The sequence below is a fragment of the Pristiophorus japonicus genome, chromosome 3, assembly GCF_044704955.1.
Source record: "Pristiophorus japonicus isolate sPriJap1 chromosome 3, sPriJap1.hap1, whole genome shotgun sequence".
NCBI lineage: Eukaryota > Metazoa > Chordata > Chondrichthyes > Pristiophoridae > Pristiophorus > Pristiophorus japonicus.
The window spans coordinates 141,012,185-141,036,222 of NC_091979.1; the positions used below are offsets into that span (position 1 = coordinate 141,012,185).

Below are 24,038 nucleotides of genomic sequence, written 5' to 3' on the forward strand. Positions count from 1 at the left end.
GGCCTTTATAGGCCTCTCGCCGACCCCGGACTCGCGCTGCTCCGAGCTCCCGCCTCCTCGACTGACTGCTCGACTCCCGCTGGCCTTTATAGGCCTCTCGCCGACCCCGGACTCGCGCTGCTCCGAGCTCCCGCCTCCTCGACTGACTGCTCGACTCCCGCTGGCCTTTATAGGCCTCTCGCCGACCCCGGACTCGCGCTGCTCCGAGCTCCCGCCTCCTGTACAACTGCAGCAAGACCTCGCTGCTCCTATACTCTCATTCTCTCGCTATGAAGGCCAACATGCCATTTGCTTTCTTTACTGTGTGCTGTACCTGCATGCCTACTTTCAGTGACTAATGTACCATGACAGCCAGGTCTCGTTGCACCTCCGCTTTTACCAATCTGTCACCATTCAGATAATAATCTGCCTTCCTGTTTTTGCCACCATAGTGGATAACCTCACATTTATCCACATTATACTGCATCTGCCATGCATTTGCCCGCTCACCTAACCTGTCCAAGTCACCCTGCAGCCTCTTAGCATCCTTCTCACAGCTCACACTGCCACCCAGCTTAGTGTCACCTGCAAACTTGGAGATATTACATTCAATTCCTTCGTCTAAATCATTAATATATATTGTAAATAGCTGGGATCCTAGCACTGAACCTTGCGGTACCCCACTAGTCACTGCCTGCCATTCTGAAAAGGACCCGTTTATTCCCACTCTTTGCTTCCTATCTGCAATCCAGTTCTCTATCCACGTCAATACATTACTCCCAATCCCATGTGCCTTAATTTTGTACACTAATCTCTTGTGTGGGACCTTGTCAAGAAGCCTTTTGAAAGTCCAAATACACCACATCCACTGATTCTCCCTTATCCATTCTACTAGTTACATCCTCAAAAAAATTCTAGAAGATTTATCGAGCATAATTTTCCTTTCATAAATCCATGCTGACTTGGACTATTTAAAAGGTGGGGTTACATTAGCTACCCTCTAATCTATAGGAACTGATCCAGAGTCCATGGAATGTTGGAAAATGACCACCAATGCATCTGCTATTTCAAGGGCCACTTCCTTGAGTACTCTGGGATGCAGACTATCAGGCCCTGGGGATTTATCGGCCTTCAATCCCACCAATTTCCCTAACACCTTTTCCTGACTAATAAGAATTTCACTCAGTTCCCTCAGTTCCTCCTTCTCGCTAGACTCTTGGTGCCCTAGTATTTTCGGGAGGTTATTCGTGTCTTCCTTAGTGAAGACAGAACCAAAGTATTTGTTCAATTGGACTGCCATTTCCATGTTCCCCATTATGAATTCACCTGATTCTGACTGCAAGGGACCTACATTGGTCTTCACTGATCTTTTTCTCTTCACATATCTATAGAAGCTTTTGCAGTCAGTTTTTATGTTCCCTGCAAGCTTCCTCTCATACTCTATTTTCCCCCTCCTAGCTAACCCTTAGTCTTCCTCTGCTGAATTCTAAATTTCTCCCACTCCTCAGGTTTGCTGCTTTTTCTGGCCAATTTATATGCCTCTTCCTTGGATTTAACACTATCCCTAATTTCCCTTGTTAACCACGGTTGAGCCACCTTCCCCGTTTTATTTTTACGCCAGACAGGGATGTACAATTGTTATAGTTCAGCCATGTGATCTTCAAATGTCTGCCAATGCCTATCTACCGTCAATCCTTAAATATCATTCGCCAGTCTATCCTAGCCAATTCACGTCTCCTACCATCGAAGTTACCTTTCCTTAAGTTCAGGACCCTAGTCTCTGAATTAACTGAGTCACTCTCCATCTTAATGAAGAATTCTACCATATTATGCTCACTCTACTCCAAGGAGCCTCGCATGACAAGATTGCTAATTAATCCCCTCTCATTACACAAGACCCAGTCTAGGATGGCCAGCTCTCTACTTGATTTGTCGACGTATTGGTCTAGAAAACCATCCCTTATACACTCCAGGAAATTCTCCTCCACAGTATTGCAAGCAATTTGGTTAGGCCAATCTATATGTAGATTAAAGTCACCCATGATAACTGTTGTATCTTTATTGCACGCATCCCTAATTTCCTGTTTGATGCCATCCCCAACCTCACTACTACTGTTTGGTGGTCTGTACAGAACTCCCACTAATGTTTTCTGCTCTTTGGTGTTTTGCAGCTCGACCCATATAGATTCCACATCATCTAAGCTAATGTCCTTCCTTACTATTGTGTTAATCTCCTCTTTAACCAGTGACGCTAACCCACCTCCTTTTCCTTTCTGTATATCCTTCCTGAATATTGAATACCCTTGGATGTTGAGTTCCCAGCATTGGTTACCCTGGAGCCATGTCTCCGTAATCCCAAGTACATCATATCCATTAACAGCTATCTGCGCAGTTAATTCATCCACCTTATTATGAATGCTCCTCGCATTGTGACTCAGAGCCTTCAGGCTTGTTTTTTTTTTACACACTTTGTCCTTTTAGAATTATGTTGTAATGTGGCCCGTTTTGATTTTTGCCCTTGATTTCTCTGCCCTCCAGTCTTACTTTTCTCCTTCCTACCTTTTGCTTCTGCCCCCTATTTACATCCCTCTGCCTCCCTGCATACATTCCCATCCCCCTGCCATATTGGTTTAAACCCTCCCCAACAGCACTAGCAAACACTCCGCCTAGGACTTCTGATCCGGTCCTGCCCAGGTGCAGATGTCCGGTTTGTACTGGTTCCACCTCCCCCAGAACCGGTTCCAATGTCCCAGGAATTTGAATCCCTCCTCCTTGCACCATTCCTCAAGCCACGTATTCATCGGAACTATCCTGCTATTCCTACTCTGACTAGCACGTGGCACTTGTTGCAATCCTGAGATTACTACTTTTTGAGGTCCTACTTTTTAATTTAACTCCGAGCTCCCTAAATTCAGCTTGTAGGACCTCATTTTGTTTTTTTTACCTATATGCACCACGACAGCTGGCTGTTCACCCTTCCCCTCCAGAATGTCCTGCAGCCGCTCCGAGACATCCTTGACCCTTGCACAAGGGAGACAACATACCATCCTGGAGTCTCGTTTGCGGCTGCAGAAACACCGATCTACATAAGAACATAAGAATTAGGAACAGGAGTAGGCCATCTAGCCCCTCAAGCCTGCTCCGCCATTCAAAAAGATCATGGCTGATCTGGCCGTGGACTCAGCTCCACTTACCCGCCCGCTCCCCATAACCCTTAATTCCCTTATTGGTTAAAAATCTATCTATCTGTGACTTGAATACATTCAATGAGCTAGCCTCAATTGCTTCCTTGGGCAGAGAATTCCACAGATTCACAACCCTCTGGGAGAAGAAATTCTTTCTCAACTCGGTTTTAAATTGGCTCCCCCGTATTTTGAGGCTGTGCCCCTTAGTTCTAGTCTCCTCGACCAGTGGAAACAACCTCTCTGCCTCTATCTTGTCTATCCCTTTCATTATTTTAAATGTTTCTGTAAGATCACCCCTCATCCTTTTGAACTCCAACGAGTAAAGACCCAGTCTACTCAATCTATCATCATAAGGTAACCCCCTCATCTCCGGAATCAGCCTAGTGAATCATCTCTGTACCCCCTCCAAAGCTAGTATATCCTTCCTTAAGTAAGTTGACCAAAACTGCACGCAGTACTCCAGGTGCGGCCTCACCAATACCCTGTACAGTTGCAGCAGGACCTCCCTGCTTTGGTACTCCATCCCTCTCGCAATGAAGGTCAACATTCCATTCGCCTTCCTGATTACCTGCTGCACCTGCAAACTAACTTTTTGGGATTCATGCACAAGGACCCCCAGGTCCCTCTGCACTGCAGCATGTTGTAATTTCTCCCCATTCAAATAATAATCCCTTTTACTGTTTTTTTTTTTTTCCCCCAAGGTGAATGATCTCACATTTTCCGACATTGTATTCCATCTGCCAAACCTTAGCCCATTCGCTTAACCTATCTAAATCTCTTTGCAGCCTCTCTCTGTCCTCTGCACAACCCACTTTCCCACTAATCTTTGTGTCATCTGCAAATTTTGTTACACTACACTCTGTCCCCTCTTCCAGGTCATCTATGTATATTGTAAACAGTTGTGGTCCCAGCACCGATCCCTGTGGCACACCACTAACCACCGATTGCCAACCCGAAAAGGACCCATTGATCCCGATTCTCTGCTTTCTGTTAGCCAGCCAATTCTCTATCCATGCTAATACATTTCCTCTGACTCCGCGGACCTTTATCTTCTGCAGTAACCTTTTGTGTGGCACCTTATCGAATGCCTTTTGAAAATCTAAATACACCACATCCATCGGTACACCTCTATCCACCATGCTCGTTATATCAAAGAATTCCAGTAAATTAGTTAAACATGATTTCTCCTTCATGAATCCATGTTGCGTCTGCTTGATTGCACTATTCCTATCTAGATGTCCTGCTATTTCTAATTGATAGCTTCAAGCATTTTCCCCACTACAGATGTTAAACTAACCAGCCTATAGTTATCTGCCTTTTGTCTGCCCCCTTTTTTAAACAGAGGCGTTACATTAGCTGCTTTCCAATCGATGGTACCTCCCCAGAGTCCAGAGAATTTTGGTAGATTATAACGAATGCATCTGCTATAACTTCCGCCATTTCTTTTAATACCCTGGGATGCATTTCATCAGGACCAGGGGACTTGTCTACCTTAAGTACCATTACCCTGTCCAGCACTACCTCCCTAGTGATGGTGATTGTCACAAGGTCCTCCCTTCCCACATTCCCGTGACCAGCAATTTTTGGCATGGTTTTTGTGTCTTCCACTGTGACGACCGAAGCAAAATAATTGTTTAAGGTCTCAGCCATTTCCACATTTCCCATTATTAAATCCCCCTTCTCATCTTCTAAGGGACCAACATTTACCTTAGTCACTCTCTTCCGTTTTATATATCGGTAAAAGCTTTTACTATCTGTTTTTATGTTTTGTGCAAGTTTACTTTCGTAATCTATCTTTCCTTTCTTTATTGCTTTCTTAGTCATTCTTTGCTGTCGTTTAAAATTTTCCCAATCTTCTAGTTTCCCACTAACCTTGGCCACCTTATGCGCATTGGTTTTTAATTTGATACTCTCTTTTATTTCCTTGCTTATCCACGGCTGGTTATCCCTTCTCTTACCGCCCTTCTTTTTCACTGGAATATATTTTTGTTGAGCACTATGAAAGAGCTCCTTAAGTCCTCCACTGTTCCTCAATTGTGCCACCGTTTAGTCTGTGCACCCAGTCTATTTTCGCTAACTCTGCCCTCATCTCTCTGTCGTCCCCTTTGTTTAAGCATAGTACGCTCGTTTGAGACACTACTTCCTCACCCTCAATCTGTATTACAAATTCAACCATACTGTGATCACTCGTTCAGAGAGGATCTTTTACTAGGAGATCGTTTATTATTCCTGTCTCATTACACAGGACCAGATCTAAGCTTGCTCCCTTGTAGGTTCTGTAACACACTGTTCTAAGAAACAATCCCGTATGCATTCGAAGAATTCCTCCTCCAGGCTACCCCTTGCGATTTGATTTGACCAATTGATATGTAGGTTAAAATCCCCCATGATTACTGCTGTTCCTTTTTCACATGCCTCTTTTATTCCCTTGATTATTGTCCGCCCCACCGTGAAGTTATTATTGGGGGCCTATAAACTACGCCCACCAGTGACTTTTTCCCCTTACTATCTCTAATCTCCACCCACAATGATTCAACATTTTGTTTATTAGAGCCAATATCATCTCTCACAACTGCCCTGCTATCATTCTTTATTAACAGAGCTACCCCACCTCCTTTCCCTTCTTGTCTCTCCTTCCGAATTGTCAGATACCCCTGTATGTTTAATTCCCAGTCTTGGCCACCCTGTATCCACCTTTTCTGTAATGGCCACCAAATCATACCCATTTGTAATGATTTGTGCTGTCAACTCATTTACTTTATTTCGAATGCTGCGTGCGTTTAGGTAGAGTGTTTTAATAGTAGTTTTTAAACCATGATTTTTAGTTTTGACCCCTCCTGCAGCCCCTTTATATTCATACATATTGTCGCTTCCTATCACCTTGTGGTTTACACTTACACCAGTGCTACTCTGCTCTGTTGCCTCCTGCCTTTTGCATTCTTTCTTGGGGTCCTGTTCATCTGCGCGCTCTCCCACTCTAACTAGCTCAGAGCCCTCTCCTGAGTTCCGAATACTCCTCGCATTGAGGCACCGAGCTTTCAGGCTTGCCTTTTTATTACACTTTGACCCTTTAGAATTTTACTGTACATTGGCTCTTTTTGTTTTTTGCCTTGCGTTTCTCTGCCCTCCACTTTTACTCATCTCCTTTCAATTTTTTGCTTATGTCTCCAATTTATTTCCCTCTGTCTTCCTGCATTGGTTCCCATCCCCCTGCCATATTAGTTTATTCCTTCCCAACAGCACTAGCAAACACTCTCCCTCGGACATTGGTTCCGGTCCTACCCAGGTGCAGATCGTCCGATTTGTACTGGTCCCACCTCCCCCAGAACCGGTTCCAATGCCCCAGGAATTTGAATCCCTTCCTGCTGCACCACTGCTCAAGCCACGTATTCATCTGCGCTATCCTGCGATTCCTACTCTGACTAGCACGTGGCACTGGTAGTAATCCCGAGATTACTACTTTTGAGGTCCTACTTTTTACTTTAGTTCCTAGCTCCTTAAATTCGTCTCGTAGGACCTCATCCCTTTTTGTACCTATGTCGTTGGTACCAATGTTCTCCCTCCCTTTTCAGAATGTTCTGCACCTGCTCATAGACATCCTTGACCCTTGCATCATGGAGGCAACATACCATCCTGGAGTCTCGGTTGCGGCTGCAGAAACGCCTATTGAATCCCCTATCACTATCGCTCTCCCACTCTTTTTCCTGCCCTCCTGTGCAACAGAGCCAGCCCTGGTGCCATGAACTTGGCTGCTGCGGCCCTCCCCTTATGAGTCATCCCCTTCAACAGTTCTCAAAGCGGTGTATCTGTTTTGCAGGGGGATGACCGCAGGGGACCCCTGCACTACCTTGCTTGCACTGCTCTTCCTGCTGGTCTTCCATTCCCTAGCTGGCTGTGGACCCTTCACCTGCGGTAAGACCAACTTGCTGCACGTGCTACTCACGTGCTACTCACGTGCTGCACACGTGCTGCACACGTGCTGCACACGTGCTGCACACGTGCTGCACACGTGCTGCACACGTGCTGCACACGTGCTGCACACGTGCTGCACACGTGCTGCACACGTGCTGCACACGTGCTCGACACGGAATCCACCGTCTGCTCCAAATCCGCAACGCGGTCCGTCACACACAGTACAGGAGGAGCATATCACGTGACCGAGCTCTCCTGCCATGACTTAACCCTTAGATTAACTTAAATTGGCGATAGCTGTGTTAACAGGTTACTTACTGATATAAAAAAGAAAAAGAAAATCTACTCACCAATCACCAGCCAATCACTTACTCCTTTGGCTGTGACGTCACCTTTTGATTTCTTCCTACTTCTTTTTTGCTTTTTCTCCTGGCTGGATCTGCACAAACGCCTCTTATAGGCCTCACCACGCACCCCGGACTCGCGCTGCTCGAACTGCCGCTCCTCCTCCGACGTTGGGCCTCTTATAGGCCTCACCACGCACATCTGTTTAGGAGGGAGGTGACCTGCACTACCTTCCTTCCCCTGCTCTTCCTGATGGTCACCCATTCCCTATCTGCCTGTGTAACCTTTACCCGCCGTGTGACCAACTCACTAAACATGCTATCCACGACGTCCTCTGCATCGCGGGTGCTCCAGCGTGAATTCATGCGCAGCTCCAGTATCGCAATGCGGTCTGACAGGAGCTGCAGCTGGGGACACCTCCTGCGCACATAGCAGCCAGGGACACTGACTTCCCACATAGCACAGGAGGAGCATGACATGGCTCTGGGCTCTCCTGCCATGACTTAGATTAACTTAATTTGGCAACAATGCCAAAGGTTTCTTACTGATAAGAAAAGAAAAAGGAAAAATACTCACCAATCACTTACCTGCTTGGCTGTGACATCATTGGTTTACGTCATTGGTCCAGAATTTTCTGGCAAAACAATGGCGAGTTTATTGCTAAGAGGCTCAATTTTGGCCACTAGAGATTTCTGGCGTACTTACCAGAGGTGCGGCAGTTTTCCACGAGTGGAAGTGTGCCAAAAATCTTCGGGTCGATTTTGGCCGCTGTCCCGGGTCTTCTAGCTGCTGGTGTGGCAACTGGGTCTATGGGCAGAGCTAGCATCCTGCGCTGGAACCACTGCCCAGCGCTGGACATGCGCAGTAGGATCAGGATTGCTGTGATCGTGCATGCGCAGTAGAATCGGGTGAGTGAGAGCTGCAGTTTCAACTGACCGCACATGCACAGTCGAATCGGGCTGCCGTTAGTGGAGAAGTTAGGAAAATAAATAAGGACAACAATTGCGCCCCCCCCCCCCCCCCCCCGGCCGAATCAAAAAGCAATATTGCAGCTTGTTGTTTATCAAATCCAGCGGATCTTCTGTTGTATGAGAGAATTGAGTCGTCCCCCCTTCAGCCTCCCAATACTTTGCCGCGTTTCTGCCCAGCCCCCACTTCTCTTCAGCCTCCCAATGCGTCTTTGCCAGCCGCCCCTTTCCCAGGCCGAATGGCCTCCCGTACAGGTCGGCCCGCTGCCTTCCCCAACCGAGTTCAATTCAAGGTAGAATTTACTGCAATTATTTATTTGTTATTCAGTTGTTTACCTGAGTTCTTTATTTTTATTGAATTATTTCAACTTTTATTTGCAATGTTTGGTGCTTGTGTGCAGCTCCTTACTCACCTACCTGCGCCGATTTCTTAACTGCCCGCAAGCTTTTTCAGAGCTAGCCACATACGCTGACCTAAGTGGATTTGGAGTAACTTTTAGCTGACCAGAATTGTCTAAATGGCCAAAACTGGTGTAAGTGACTGGCAACGCCCCCTTTTGTGAAAAAAAAAACCTGAACTAAAAAAAATCGTACCTAACTGTGGAGCAAGTTGTTTGGGGAAAATGACGTTTTTTAACTTGCGGCAGAAAAAACAACTTACTCCCCCCAAAAAATTGAAGCAACTCATGCCCAAAATTGAGCCCTATGTGTTGGTGTGTAAATCGCCCAGCAATTTGTGGTGAGGAACAGATACCCTGTGAATTGCGAATCACCAGAAATTGCTGTACGATTGCTCTGCTGTTAGTCACGTGAAAACGAGAGCTTGCCGTCAATCATCCCACGAGTGTCCAGAAATTGCTGCATTTACGCATTCATTACCAATTAAACTTGTCGCAGAATGATAGGGCTGGTATTTTGCGATGTAAGGATCTGTTTAATGATTAGATTTGTGTTCCTGCAATGCCACTCAGCCTCTCAGAAAGGGAAAAATTAAAACCGGAGTCTCATATCTACAGCTAGTAAATTGTTCCTAGAGGTTTGCAAAAAAAAATTTAATGTTTGCTTTTCTCTTCTGTCTCTTTCTCTTTTTTCTAATCCAATGTTTCTTTCTCTCGTTCTTTCTTTTTCTGCACCTAATTTGACTCTAAGTCTATTTCCTTCTCCATCAATCTCTCAGCTCACACTTCCAGCAATTTCCAGGTGCAGACATTTTTTTGAGCTGAAGGGTGATGGGGAGAAAAAGTCTTAACTAACGATGCCCTGCTCCAGCAAATTTTGGGCCATTTAAGATGCTGTATTCTGCAGTTAGGTGAACATAGAACAGTTATGACTAGATTCACTTGGTTCAATCAATGCAACTGATCACCATACAGTAGTCTGAAAATAATGCACAAGCTACGCCTCCCCACTTCGGCGAATTGACTTTCATGTCCGAAATAGGTGATCTCCAAATTATTCCCCAGCACCTCGGCAAAGGCCGTCACAACTTTCCTCTTCACAAAAGACTGACCATCTTTACAGCCTAGCTGATTTGAAACAATCCCTGAACAGGAAGTCAGGTTGTTTTTAGTCCCGTTACCTTTCAGGACTTCACAATAGAGCTGCCAATCAAACATGCCTGGGTGCAGGTTGCCCTTGAAATTAGTTCCATGCAAATCCTCGAGATGTAAATGTTTGTTGGAAAATATCTTCATAAACCTTTATTATCTGGGGCCATCTAGCCATGTTCTGTTTAGTTTCTAATTCCATTCCACGATAAGTCTGTCCTGAAAACTAGCCCCATGAAAAGCACGTTTTAATTTGAAGGCATATGTTAAAAATAACTAATCTGAATTCATTCCTTGGAAGAATTGTAAAAATATCCTGAAATATTACACTTTCTATCTAGCTTTCTTTCTCGTTCTAGCTCAGTGTTTTTTCTTCCAATATCACTTCTCTCTCCTTTTTGTTGCTTCTTTCACTTGTGTCCCTAGCCTTCTGCTTTCTTTCACTGGAGCCCCTATAGTTTTAATAGACCACAAGCTCCTGTGGAATGGTTTTTAGCCCTGCCATTGGGGACATATACTGCCAATGACGCAACAAACCTATTGACCCATGAACTGTATAAGTACCAATGTACTACTTAATGAACACATTATTTGTTGGTAAATGAGCAGTAATTACCACGTGGTCAGTAATTTTTTAGCATAACAAGAAAGACTTGGATTTATATAGTGCCTTTCACGACCACCGATGTCTCAAAGCGCTTTACAGCCAATGAAGTACTTTTGGAGTGTAGGGCCCAAGTTTCGGCCTCAGTTGCTCCTGATTTTTTGGAGCAACTGGTGTAGAACGGAGTATCTTAGAAATTCAAATTCTCGGCATTTAGTTTGCTCCAGTTCTAGTCAGTTAGAACAGTTTCACTTTGGAACAGAATTTGTTTTCAAAAGGGGGCGTGTCCGGCCACTTGCGCCTGTTTTCAAAGTTTCGGCAGTGAAAACTTACTCCAAACTAACTTAGAATGGAGTAAGTGAAGATTTTTGTACGCTCGAAAAAACCTTGTCTACACTTTAGAAAATCAGGCGTAAGTTACAAATCAGGCGTAGGGAATGGGGGGGGGGGGGTTTAAAGGGAAGTTTACAAACATTAAACACTTCAGTTTTACAAATAAAGAGCCATCATCAATAATAAATAATAAAAACATCAATAAATCAACCAATAAATCAATCAAAAAAATTAATAAGAAATAAAAAAAAATTTAAATCAATAAATAAAACAATTTCTACTTACTGACTGCAGCACCGGGGGAGGAGGAGGGGGGGTGGAGGGGGGGTGGAGGGGGAGGAGGAGGGGGGGAAGGGGAAGGGGGGAGGAGGAAGGAGGAAGGGGGGGGGGAGGGAGGAGGAGGAAGGAGGAAGGGGAAGGGGGGGAGGGGGAGGGGAGGCTGAACGGGCCGGGCCCAAGACTTCGAGTCGAAGGGAGGGAGGGGGAGGTCAGGTCAGGTCGGATGGGGAAGCGCAGGTCGGGTCGGGTTCGGTCCGGGGGGGAGGGGGTCAGGAGCGCGGGTTGGGTCGGGGGGGGGGGGGGGGGGGAGTGGTGGGAGGGAGGTCGGTTCAGTTCGGGCCGGGGGGGGGGGGGGGGGGGGAGGGGGAGGAGGGAGGGAGAGGAGGTCAAGTCGGGCGGGGAAGTGGGAGTTTGGTCGGGAGAAAGCAGGAGCTGGGCGTGGGAGGAGCCTTAAGCACGCAGCCCCAATGAGGCCATTCGGTCAGGGGCTGCGTGCTTAGGGCCCCTCCCACACAGTTTTGGGCGCCTGGAGCTACTGCACATGCGCGCCCACTGTAGCGCACATGTGCAGAGGACCCGGCACTGTGTTCAGCGCAGGGACCTAGCTCCGCCCCCAACTGCTCGTGCTGCGCCACGCCTGACTCGAGGACCTGCAGGGAGCCAGAGAATCTAAGTTTTTTCTTTTAGGCGCACTTTGTGGCGCGAAAAACGGGCATCCGGTTGGGGCTGCGCCATTCTAGGCGTGGCCCGAAACTTGGGCCCGTAGTCACTGTTGTAATGCATAAGTATCGCATATTAGTATCTGATACTGGCAGTCTTAATCCACACAAAAAACTGTACCCATTCTCCCCAAAATTGTGTTATTTGAAAAAGTTAAACCTTGGAAGTACCTCAATGCAATAATCTGGATTGGAGATTCAGATGATTTATGCATTTCTTAAGGTTTGCTTTTATGGCTTAACATTTTCTGAATACTGCTTCAGATCATTCTCTTTATCCTGTTCCATTTGAAAGGTCTTATATTTGGTATGCAAGTGCAGTTCACAAAAGTGTACAGTTATTGTGCGAAACAAAGTAACTTGAATGCGCCATACAAACTTGTATCCTTTAACGTAAAGTAATTTAATCTTGAGAATCAAATCATTTTGAGAAATCAAAGTAATTTCAAAACATATCTTTATAACCATGCCAATCAAAAGCCAAAACCAGTTTAGAAATAGTTTTCATCCGGCATTGTGTGATACTGTGATAATGATCAAATCTTTGCTTCTAAGATAAGGTTAACTTCTTTAGTAAACTGGTGCATTTCAAAGGGCTCTCCAGTGTAAACATTCAGTACTTCTCGGCACTTTCTGAATATAAAAATAGTAACTATGATTGATTTATTAGCATTAAGTATAGCTGAATTAATATTGTTTTGCTTTTTCACAGCTAGACATAGTTCAACAGGAATATATTCACCAATCAGGACTAAACCAGGCTGAGGTAGTCAAGGCCGTCTTTGACTTTCAGGGTACATGGTTAGTAACTGTGGAAGAAATGAAGGAAAAGGAAACTGAATTTCAGCTGCAGATGAAACTTTGGGCATATGATAAGAAAAAGCAGAGGTGAGGTTTCTCAATACAGTGCACAAAACTGAAATACATTAACTTATTATTGAATAATGAAACTAGATTTAGAACAATGGATCTCTTGAATTTTTTAGTTACGGTATTTTAATCACTGACTTTCCAAAGTTTTACCAGAGCAGTTCAATATAAATATCAAATATTGTTTCCATTGCTATATGAATCACTTGTTACATTTTTTCAAAGGTGAAAAGTGGACCTTGAAACTTTTGTATATCACAGAGGTGCTAATGGCTGTTAGTGTTTATTGTTAGGAGCAGTACTTTTGTTGAAAACAGGGACATTATTTACCTTTTAAAATTTAATTCATTCATCCTATATATTTTAACAGAACATTGGAAGGCTGTGTTATGGACTATTGGGGATTAAATTGGCTAACCCCAGAAAATTGGCATGGGCATCGCAATATGCAATTACCCATGCTTGTTCAGTGCATTACAGGCAGCACGTTAAACTTGTGCCAGTTTTTACCCACGCTGTTCACTGACTGCACGCATCTGATAACACGGTTGGCTAGCGCTACTTAAAGGCAGCTTGCACCCCTTAATGGGGAACTGCATTGTGGCTGCAAGAAGTAGTGGGAGCCCTTTGTGAACTGAATTTGTGCTGTAATATAGAAGAATGGTTGAACATGAGAGAGCCAAGTGTGGGAAGCCTCCAAAAAGGCACACGACTGCACCAGCAACTAACTTGTAAGTACTTCATGATCCCTTTAAATAGCGCTGGTGTGAGGTCCTTCATTCTGTTTGTCATGTTCAGCTGTGAGGTTAACTGGAGCATGGAGTTGCAAAATGGCAGCGGTGGCTACAAATTAGTGCTGCCATCAGTGCTGCAAACCCCTTTACCAAGATGCCGTCCTGCGCATTTCTCATCAGACGTGTGCATGAACATCTCTCGTCGCATTTTCAAACCTTATTTGGCCGCATAGCACCCAAAAAAAAGTGCTACACGGCCTAATTTACCCCATGATTCATAATTTATAAACACCTAATTAATGGACATTGATTTAAAATCCAAACCATTAAATATGAAGGATTTTTTTTGATCACTGCTATTGTAACCTAGCTCTTACAGAAAGAAACTTGTTTGACCAATTGCTGTTGGTGAAGCAGTAGTAGGACATTTTGAAAAGCAAAATTCGGTCAGGCAGTGTCGGCATGGATTTATGAAGAGGAAGTCATGTTTGACATTTTCTGGAGTTCTATGAAGATGTAACGAACAGGGTGGATAAAGGGGAGCCAGTGGATGTGGTGTATTTGGACTTCCAGAAGGCATTTGACAAGGTGCCACATGAAAGGTTACTATACAAGATAAAAGTTCACGGGGTTGGGGGAAAATATTAGCATGGATAGAGGATTGGCAAACAGAGAACAGAGAGTTGGGATAAATGGTTCATTCTCTGGTTTGCAACCAGTAAGTAGTGGGGTGCCACAGGAATCAGTGCTGGGACCCCAACTATTTACAATCTATAGCAACGACTTAGAAGAAGGGACGGAGTGTAACGTAGCTAAGTTTGCTGATGATACATAGATGGGAGGAAAAGCAATGTGTGAGGAGGACACATGGCTTAGTGGGCAAAAATTTGTCAGGTGGAGTATAATTTTGGAAAGTGCGAGATCATGCACTTTGGCAGAAAAATTAAAGAGCAAGTTCTTATTTAAATGGAGAAAGATTGCAAAATGCTGCAGTACAGTGGGACTTGGGGGTACTTGTGCATGAAACACAAAAGGATAGTATGCAGGTACAGCAGGTGATCAGGAAGGCCAATGATATCTTGGCCTTTATTGCAAAGGGGATGGAGTATAAAAGCAGGGAAGTCTTGCTGCAGCATACACGGTATTGGTGAGGCCACACCTGGAATACTGCGTGCAGTTTTGGTTTCCATATTTACGAAAGGATATACTTGCTTTGGAGGGAGTTCAGAGAAGGTTCACTAGTTTGATTCCGGGGATGATTTGGATGAAGGAATTGCGTGTAATATATCCAAGTTTGCAGATGACACTAAACTGGGTAGAGGTGTGAGCTGTGAGGGGGATGCTAGGAGGCTGCAGGGTGACTTGGACAAATTAGATGAGTGGGCAAATGCATGGCAGATGCAGCATAATGTGGATAAATGTGAGGTTATCCACTTTGGGGGCAAAAACGCGAAGACAGAATATTATCTGAATGGCGGCAGATTAGTAAAAGGGGAGGTGCAACGAGACCTGGGTGTCATGGTTCATCAGTCACTGAAAGTTGGCATACAGGTACAGCAGGCGGTGAAGAAGGCAAAAATGATATGTTGGCCTTCATAGCTAGGGGATTTGAGTATAGGAACATGGAGGTCTTACTGCAGTTGTACAGGGCCTTGGTGAGGCCTCACTTGGAATATTGTATTCAGTTTTGGTCCCCTAATCTGAGGAATGGTGTTCTTGCTATTGAGGGAGTGCAGCGAAGGTTCACCAGACTGATTCCTGGGATGGCAGGACTGACATATGAGGAGAGACTGGATCAACTGGGCCTTTATACATTGGAGTTTAGAAGGATGAGAGGGGATCTCATAGAAACATATAGGATTCGGACGGGACAGGATAGATGCGGATAGAATGTTCCTGATGTTGGGGAAGTCCAGAACCGGGGACACAGTCTTAGGATAAGGGGTAGGCCATTTAGGACTGAGATGAGGAGAAGCTTCTTCACTCAGAGTTGTTAACCTGTGGAATTTCTTGCCGCAGAGAGTTGTTGATGTCAGTTCATTGGATATATTCAAGAGGGAGTTAGTTATGGCCCTTACGGCTAAGGGGATCAAGGGGTATGGAGAGAAAGCAGGAAAGGGGTACTGAGGGAGTGATCAGCCATGATCTTATTGAATGGTGGTGCAGGCTCGAAGGGCCGAATAGCCTACTCCTGCACCTATTTTCTATGTTTCTATGAGGGGGTTGACCTATGAGGAAAGGTTGAGTAGGTTGAGCCTCTACTCATTGGAATTCAGAAAAATGAGGTGTGATCGTATTGAAACGTACAAGATTGAGGGGGCTTGACAAGGTGGATGCAGAGAGGATGTTTCCACTGATGAGGGAGACTAGAACTAGAGGGCATGATCTTAAAATAAGGGACCGCCCTTTTAAAACAGATGAGAAATTTCTTTGAGGGTTGTAAATCTGTGGAATTCGCTGCCTCAGAGAGCTGTGGAAGCTGGGACATTGAATAAATTTAAGACAGAGATAGACAGTTTCTTAAACGATAAGGGGTTATGGAGAGCGGGCGGGGAAGTGGAACTGAGTCCATGATCAGATCAGCTATGACTTTTAATGAATGGTGGAGCAGGCTCGAGACCATATGGCCTACTCCTAGTCCTATTTCTTATGTTTTTATGAAGGTGCTCCTTCATTGATTCCTATGAGGTCCCTGCAGTCATATGTTACAGCTGGCCTTTACATGTGTGTTGTATCACTTCTTCTTTCATTAAAATGAAATATTAATGAGATAGAAAGTAGTATTGTATCATTTCTACTTTGATTTAAGTGCAAGAGGTTTAGAGGGGATTTGATAATTTTTTTTCAGAGGGTGGTGGGGGTCTGGAACTCAATGCCTGAAAGGATGGTAGAGGCAGCATTTAAAAAGTACTTGACTATGCACATGAAGTGCCGTAACCTACAAGGCTACGGACGAAGAGCTGAAAAGTGGGATTAGGCTGGATAGCTCTGACGGCTGTCATGGACACGATGGGCCAAATGGCCTCTTTCTATGTTGTAAATTTCTATGATGTGATTCTGTGAAATATTAATGGGATTAAAAGTAGTATTAACATTCACAGAATATCTTTCATAAGGATGCATTGAGGTGCATCAAATCTGATTTGTTGTCTAACTTGTCTGTAATAGAGATTATTTCTTTCCTTCTTATAGTTTTGTCCTTAATACCACAATAAATACACCACATGACAACCATATTTCAGCCCTTTGCTTCCAAAATTTGAATGATAGCAGAAGTGGTCCACCGACTTTGGTAACGGCTGGCTTGGACTGCCGGTTTAAAGTCTGGATTCTAGGGGATGATTCAGATATATACAGTAAGTACTTAACCATTTATAAGCAGGCCTTCCTGGGAACTCTGTTCACTTTTGTAAATTATAAACTTTTGAGTAATGTACTGCGTCAACAATTGAAGGGAAACCAAATCACTGTACAAGTCCAAAAATATACAAAGGGGCCTTATCTGTATATTCGTGTCTGTTTCTCTCTTACGTCTTTTTTTTCCAGCTTTAATACAGCTGATTCAGGCAACAGGAATGGAGGGAAAACGCAAGCATTCTGGATTTTGTAAATTCTAGCAATTAATTTTAAACAGTGCTTGTTTCAATGAGTTGTTAGGATTCTGGCCCACCGTGTTGATGAAGGGGGAGTTTTATGCAAATATTTGATCCTAGGCTGCCTTTGACCAGCTATTGTAAAATCTAAAATGTGTGTAAAAGAGAACTAAGTGTAAAGCTATCTTCCTTTTATATATAATTCATATAAATAGTTATCTTGTAAGTATGTGGATCTGTAATAGCAGTGTATAATGTTTATGTCTTAGAAACATAGAAAATAGCAGTAGTAGGTCATTCGGCCCTTCGAGTCTCCACCGTCATTCAATATGATCATGGCTGATCATCTATCTCAACACCATATTCCTGCTTTATCCCCATACCCCTTGATGTCTTTTTTATATAGAAATCTGTCTATCTCCCTCTTAAATATATTCAGTGACTTGGCCTCCACAACCTTCTGTGGTAGAGAACTCCACAGGTTCAACACCCTTTGAGTGAAAACATTTCTCCTCATCTCGGTCCTAAATTTCCTACCCTGTATCCCGAGACTGTGACCCCTTGTTCTAGACTTCCCAGCCATCCCCGCATCCAGTCTATCCAACCCAGTCAGAATTTTATACGTTTCAATGAGATCCCCTCTCATTCTTCTAAACTCTAGTGAATACAGGCCTAGTCGATCCAATCTCTCCTCATACGACAGTCCTGCCATCCCAGGAATCAGTCTGGTGAACCTTCGCTGCACTCCCTCTGGCAAGAATATCCTTTTCTTGGGTAAGGAGATCAAAACTTCACAATACTCCGGGTGCAGTCCCATCAAGGCCCTGTATAACTGTAGTAAGACATCCTTGCTCCTGTACTCAAATTCTCTTGCAATTAAGGCCAACAAACCATTTGACTTCCTAACTGCTTGCTGCACCTGCATGTTTGCTTTCAATGAATCATGTACAAGAACACCCAGGTCCCTCTGTACATCAACAATTCAAAAGCCATCACCATTTAAATAATATTTTGTCCTTGTGTTTTTCCTGCCAAAGTGGATAACTTCACAATAATCCACGTTATACTGCATCTGCCATGTGTTTGCCCACTCACTCAATCTATTTAAATTGCTTTGCAGCGTCTTTGCATCCTTCTCACAACTCACCATCTCATCTAGTTTTGTGTCGTCAGTAAACTTGGAAATATTACATTTGGTTCCCTCATCCAAATAATTTTTTTTTACATATATATAATATTTATATATATATATATATATTATATATATAAATATTATATATTGTGAATAGCTGGGGCCCATGCCAATACATTATCCACAATCCTATGTGCTTTAATTTTGCACACTAAAGTCCTGTCCCCTCAGTACAGATTCACACGAGGCATGTAGTGAAGTCAAGGTCACTCTGGACCTGCACCTTTATTTCACAGCTCTGGAATGCTGCACTTGCCTGAGACCTGTCCTTATATACCTGTCTCTTGTAAGTGCACCCCTGGTGGTAAGGTATGCTGGTGGTTACAGGTCACATCTTATTAAAGTCATGTATAGCATGTTAGGATACAGTTATATATAATAATGTAAGATACATGACACACACTAATCTCTTATGTGGGACTTTATCAAAGGCCTTCTGAAAATCCAAATGCACGACATCACTGGTTCTCCCTTATCTATTCTATCAGATACATCCTCGTAGGTTTATCAAACATGATTTTCCTTTCATAAATCCATGTTGACTTTGTTTAATCCGGTTGATGTTATCTAAGAGTGCCGTTATCGCATCCTTTATAATAGACTCCAGCATTTTCTACGACTGATGTCAGGCTAACTGGTCTGTAGTTCCGTGTTCTCTCTCCCTCCTTTTTTTTAAATAGTGGGGTTACATTTGCCACCCTCCAATCTGTAGGAACTGTTCCATAATCTATAGAATTTTGGAAGATGACAACCAATGCATCTACTATTTCCATGGTTACCTCTTTTAGTACTCTGGGATGCAGATCATGAGGCCCTGGGGATTTATAAGAACATAAGAAATAGGAGCAGAAGACCATACGGCCCCTCGAGCCTGCTCCGCCATGTAATACGATCATGGCTGATCCGATCATGGACTCGGGTCCACTTCCCTGCCCGCTCTCCATAACCCCTTATTCCCATATCGTTTAAGAAACTGTCTATTTCTGTCTTAAATTTATTCAATGTCTCAGCTTCCACAGCTCTCTGAGGCAGCAAATTCCACAGATCCACAACCCTCAGAAGAAATTTCTCCTCCTCTCAGTTTTAAATGGGCAGCCCCTTATTCTAAGATTATGCCCTCTCGTTCTAGTCTCCCCTATCGGTGGTAACATCCTCTCTGCATCCACCTTGTCAAGCCGCCTCATAATCTTGGACGTTTCAATAAGATCACCTCTCATTCTTCTGAATACCAATGAGTAGAGGGCCAACCTACTCAATCTTTCCTCATAAGTCAACCCTTCATCTCTGGAATCAACCTTGTGAACCTTCTGTGAACTGCCTCCAAAGCAAGTATATCCTTTCGTAAATATGGAAACCAAAACTGCACACAGTATTCCAGGTGTGGCCTCCCCAATACCCTGTACAACTGTAGCAAGACTTCCCTGCTTTTATACTCCATCCCCTTTGCAATAAAGGCCAAGATTCCATTGGCCTTCCTGATCACTTGCTGTACCTGTATACTAACCTTTTGTGTTTCATGCACAAGTACCCCAGGTCCTGCTGTACTGCAGCACTTTGCAATCTTTCTCCATTTAAATAATAATTGCTCTTTGATTCTTTTTCTGCCAAAGTGCATGACCTCTCACTTTCCAACATTATACTCCATCTGCCAAATTTTTGTCCACTCACTTAGCCTGTCTATGTCCTTTTGCAGATTTTGTGTGTCCTCACACATTGCTTTTCCTCCCACCTTTGTATCGTCGGCAAACTTGGCTACGTTACACTCAGTCCCTTCCTCCAAGTCGTTAATATAGATTATAAATAGTTGGGGTCCCAGCACCGATCCTTGCGGCACCCCACTGGCTACTGATTGCCAACCAGAGAATGAACCAACTATCCCTACTCTCTGATTTCTGTTCGTTAGCCAATCCTCTATCCATGCTAATCTATTACCCTCAACCCTGTGATCTTTTATCTTGTGCAGTAACCTTTTATGTGGCACCTTGTCAAATGCCTTCTGGAAGTCCAAATACACTGCATCCACTGGTTCCTCTTTACCCACCCTGTTTGTTACATCCTCAAAGAAGTCTAGCAAATTTGTCAAACATGACATCCCCTGCATAAATCCATGCTGATTGCCTGACTGAATTTTGCTTTTCCAACTGTCCTGCTACTGCTTCTTTAATAATGGACTCCAACATCTTCCCAACCACAGATGTTAGGCTAACTGGTCTATAGTTTCTTGCTTTTTGTCTGCCTCCTTTTTTAAATAGGGGCGTTACATTTGCAATTTTCCAATCTGCTAAGACCTCCCCAGAATCCAGGGAATTTTGGTAAATTACAACCAATGCATCCACTATCCCTGCTACTTCTCTTGACCCTAGGATGCAAACCATCAGGTCCTGGGGATTTATCTACCTTTCGTCCCATTATCTTACTGAGTACCACCTCCTTAGTGATTGTGATTGTGTTAAGTTCCTTCCCCCCCCGCCCCCCCAATAGCCCCTTGACTATCCACTGCTGGAATATTATTTGTGTCCTCTTCCATGAAGACTGAACCGAAGTATTTATTTAATTGTTCTGCCATTTCCTTGTTCCCCATTACAAATTCTCCCGTTTCAATCTGTAAAGGACCTACGTTTGTCTTCACTAATCTTTTCCTTTTTACGTACTTGTAGAAACTTTTGCAGTCGGTTTTTATGTTCCTTGCAAGTTTACTCTCATACTCTATTTTTCCCCTCTTAATCAATCTCTTGGTCCTTTTTTGCTGAATTCTAAACTGCTCCCAATCCTCAGGCTTGCTACTTTTTCTGGCAACATTGTATAATTCTTCTTTGGATCTAGTACTATCCTTAATTTCTTTTGTTAGCCATGGTTGGGCCACTTTTCCTTTTGTGTTTTTACGCCAGAAAGGAATGTATAACTGTTGCAATTCATGCATTCGTTCCTTAAATATTAGCCATTACCTATCCACAGTCATGCCTTTTAATGAATCTTCCCAATCTATCATAGCCAATTCATTCCTCATATCTTCGTAGTTTCCTTTGTTTAGATTTAGGACCCTAGTTTTGATTGGACTACTTCACTTTGCATCTTATTAAAGAATTCAATCATGTTATGCTCACTCTTCCCTAAAGGACCCCAAACAACAAGACTGTTAATTAACCCCTTCTCATTACACAATACCCAATCTAGGATAGCCTGTTCTCTCGAAGGACTCTCAACATACTGGTTTAAAAAAACCCATCTTGTACACACCAGGAATTCATCTGCCACAGTATTATTACTAATTTGGTTTGGCCCGTCTATATTAAAGTCACCTGTGATTACTGTAACACCCTTGCTACATTCATCTCTAATTTCCTGTTTGATGCCGTCCCCTACACTACCACTACTGTTTGGAGGCCTATAGCCAACTCTCAATGTTTTCTGCCCCTTGGTGCTCCTTAGCTCCACCCAGACTGATTCTACATCTTGATTTTCTGAGCCAATATTCTTTCTCACTATTGCTCTGACTTCATCCTTTACTAACAACGCCACACCACCCCCTCTTCGTTTTTGTCTGTCCTTAAATATTGAATATCCTACAACCCTACAACCATGTCTCCGTAATTGCACCTATATCGTATCCGTTTACATCTATTTGCGCTGTTAATTCATCTACCTTATTACAGATGCTTCGTGCATTCAGATACAATGCTTTTAAATTTGTCTTTTTAACATTATTAGACATCTTAACATTATTTTGTACGACAGCCCTATTTGTCTTATCACTATTTTTCTTACTTGGACCCTATTTGTTAGTGCTCTTTTGTTTGTATGCTCTGTCCCTTCCTGACAATTTGGTTATCCTTACCACAATCACTTTCCTGCATTGCTTCCTTTTCTTTTCACTTTTTCATTCTTGATTGCTCTCTGCTGCGACCGTCCTCCTCCCCTTCCCCCTCCCCCCAACCCCGATGTTAGTTTAAAGCCTTGTCTACCTCCCTAGTTATTCAGTTCGCTAGAACTCTGGTCCCAGCATAGTTCAGGTATAGTCCATCCCCACGAAATAACTCTCTTTCCTGAGTATTGGTGCCAGTGCCCCACAAATCAAAACCCACTTCTCACACACCAACCTCTGAGCCACACATTCATCTCCCTGATTCTATTGACCCCATGCCAGTTTGCCCGTGGCTCAGGTAATAATGCAGAGATTATTACTTTTGTGGTTCTGCTTTTCAATTTAGTCGCTAGCTGTTCAAACACTCTCAGCAGAATCTTTTTCTTAGTCCTACCTATGTCATTGGTACCAACGTGTACCGCGACAACTGGATCCTCCCCCTCCCACACCAAATTCTTCTCTAGCCCGGTGGAGATATCCTCTACCCTGGCACCAGGTAGGCCACATAGCCTTCAGGACACACGCTCTTGGCTGCAGAGAACCTATCTATCCCCCAAACTATATTGTTCCCTACTACAACCTGGTTCTGCTCCCTCCCCCTCCCTCCCCCTTGAATGGCTTTCTGCACCACAGTGCCTTGGCCAGTCTGCTCATCTTCCCTGCAGTCTGCACATTTGTCCACAAAGGTTGCATGAACCTCAAATCTATTGGACAAGTGCAGGGACTGAGGCTCCTGCAATACTACCTCCTGGATCCCCTTACCTGCTTCACTCGCAGTCACACCCCTCCTGTCCCTGACCATGTGTCAATTCAAAAGTATTTAATCTAGAGGGTGTGGCTGCCTCCTGGAGCAAAAGCTCCAGGTAACTTAATCCCTCCCTGATGTCTCGCAATGTCTGCAGCTCGGACTCCAGCTCCTCAACTCAGAGCCGAAGTTCAACAAGCCACAGGCAGTTACCGCAGATGTAGTCGCCCTGGACCAAAACGTCCAGAAGCTCCCATATATTGCAGCAGCAACACATCTCCTGTTTTCCCATTATTTTATTTAATTAATTAGTTTTGCATTAATCAATCAAGTATTTACCCTATATAGTTTATTAAATTAGTTGAACCAAATAAAGATTAGTTTTTAGTACTTAGTTATATGCTATATGTTAATTTAAAATAAAAACTTAGCCCACAATCACTTAGCTGCCTTACCTGTGATGTCACACAGCAGAGTTCTCCCCACCTGGAGCCATGCGATCTCCTGGGAGAGGCAAAAAAACCCCAGATAAACAGTCCTTGAATGACTATAGATTATGAAATTATATATTCTAATGCAGTAGTAATCTTCTAGCAGGTACAACAGTTGTACACTGAAGCATATTTTGATTATTATAATCTGCTGAGTTTACTTTATTTAAAGTGACTTGTAAGAATAATGCTCAGCATTACAGCTGCTTGAAAAAATAAATATTTGGATAAGTTTTGGCTATTTTAACAAACTTGAGAACAATAGGACAAATAGATACATATTCTGTTCGAGAAGCGCTTTGTAAATGCAGTAATTTCAACAGTAGTAGGTGCTGTTGCCGAGGTTATCATTTGGAGATACTGAATCATACTGTACATAGTTTCAACAAATTGGGTGCCAGTTCCCCAATCATTGGAAAATTCCATGAAATGAAACGGTAATGCCCTGACCTGTTGTGAGCTAGATTTTCAGTTGTCTAATGCTTGTTAGCGGCCAGAGGGGGCGTCAATGGGAGCATAAGAGATTATCGACAGGGGGGTAGCTTTTAACACCCCGATGGGAAATTCATTAGAGGCTCACTGGGGCTGTAAACCATTAGTGCCTGGCTGCTGACTATCAGTGCGATCCTGATGTCAGTCCTGGTGCAATGCCCACGCTTGCGGTCTGGTTTGTAAACTAG

At 43.7% G+C, this 24,038-nt stretch overlaps 1 protein-coding gene across 1 annotated transcript in view; it reads left to right on the forward strand.

The window, feature by feature from the left end:
- Positions 1-24,038, forward strand: part of wdr75 (WD repeat domain 75) — an 83,982-nt gene that overhangs the window by 46,832 nt on the left and 13,112 nt on the right. The window contains exons 12-13 of the mRNA XM_070875844.1: positions 12,584-12,759; positions 16,668-16,831. Of these exons, the coding sequence (XP_070731945.1) occupies positions 12,584-12,759; positions 16,668-16,831 (340 nt within the window). The remainder of the gene's footprint in view (positions 1-12,583; positions 12,760-16,667; positions 16,832-24,038) is intronic.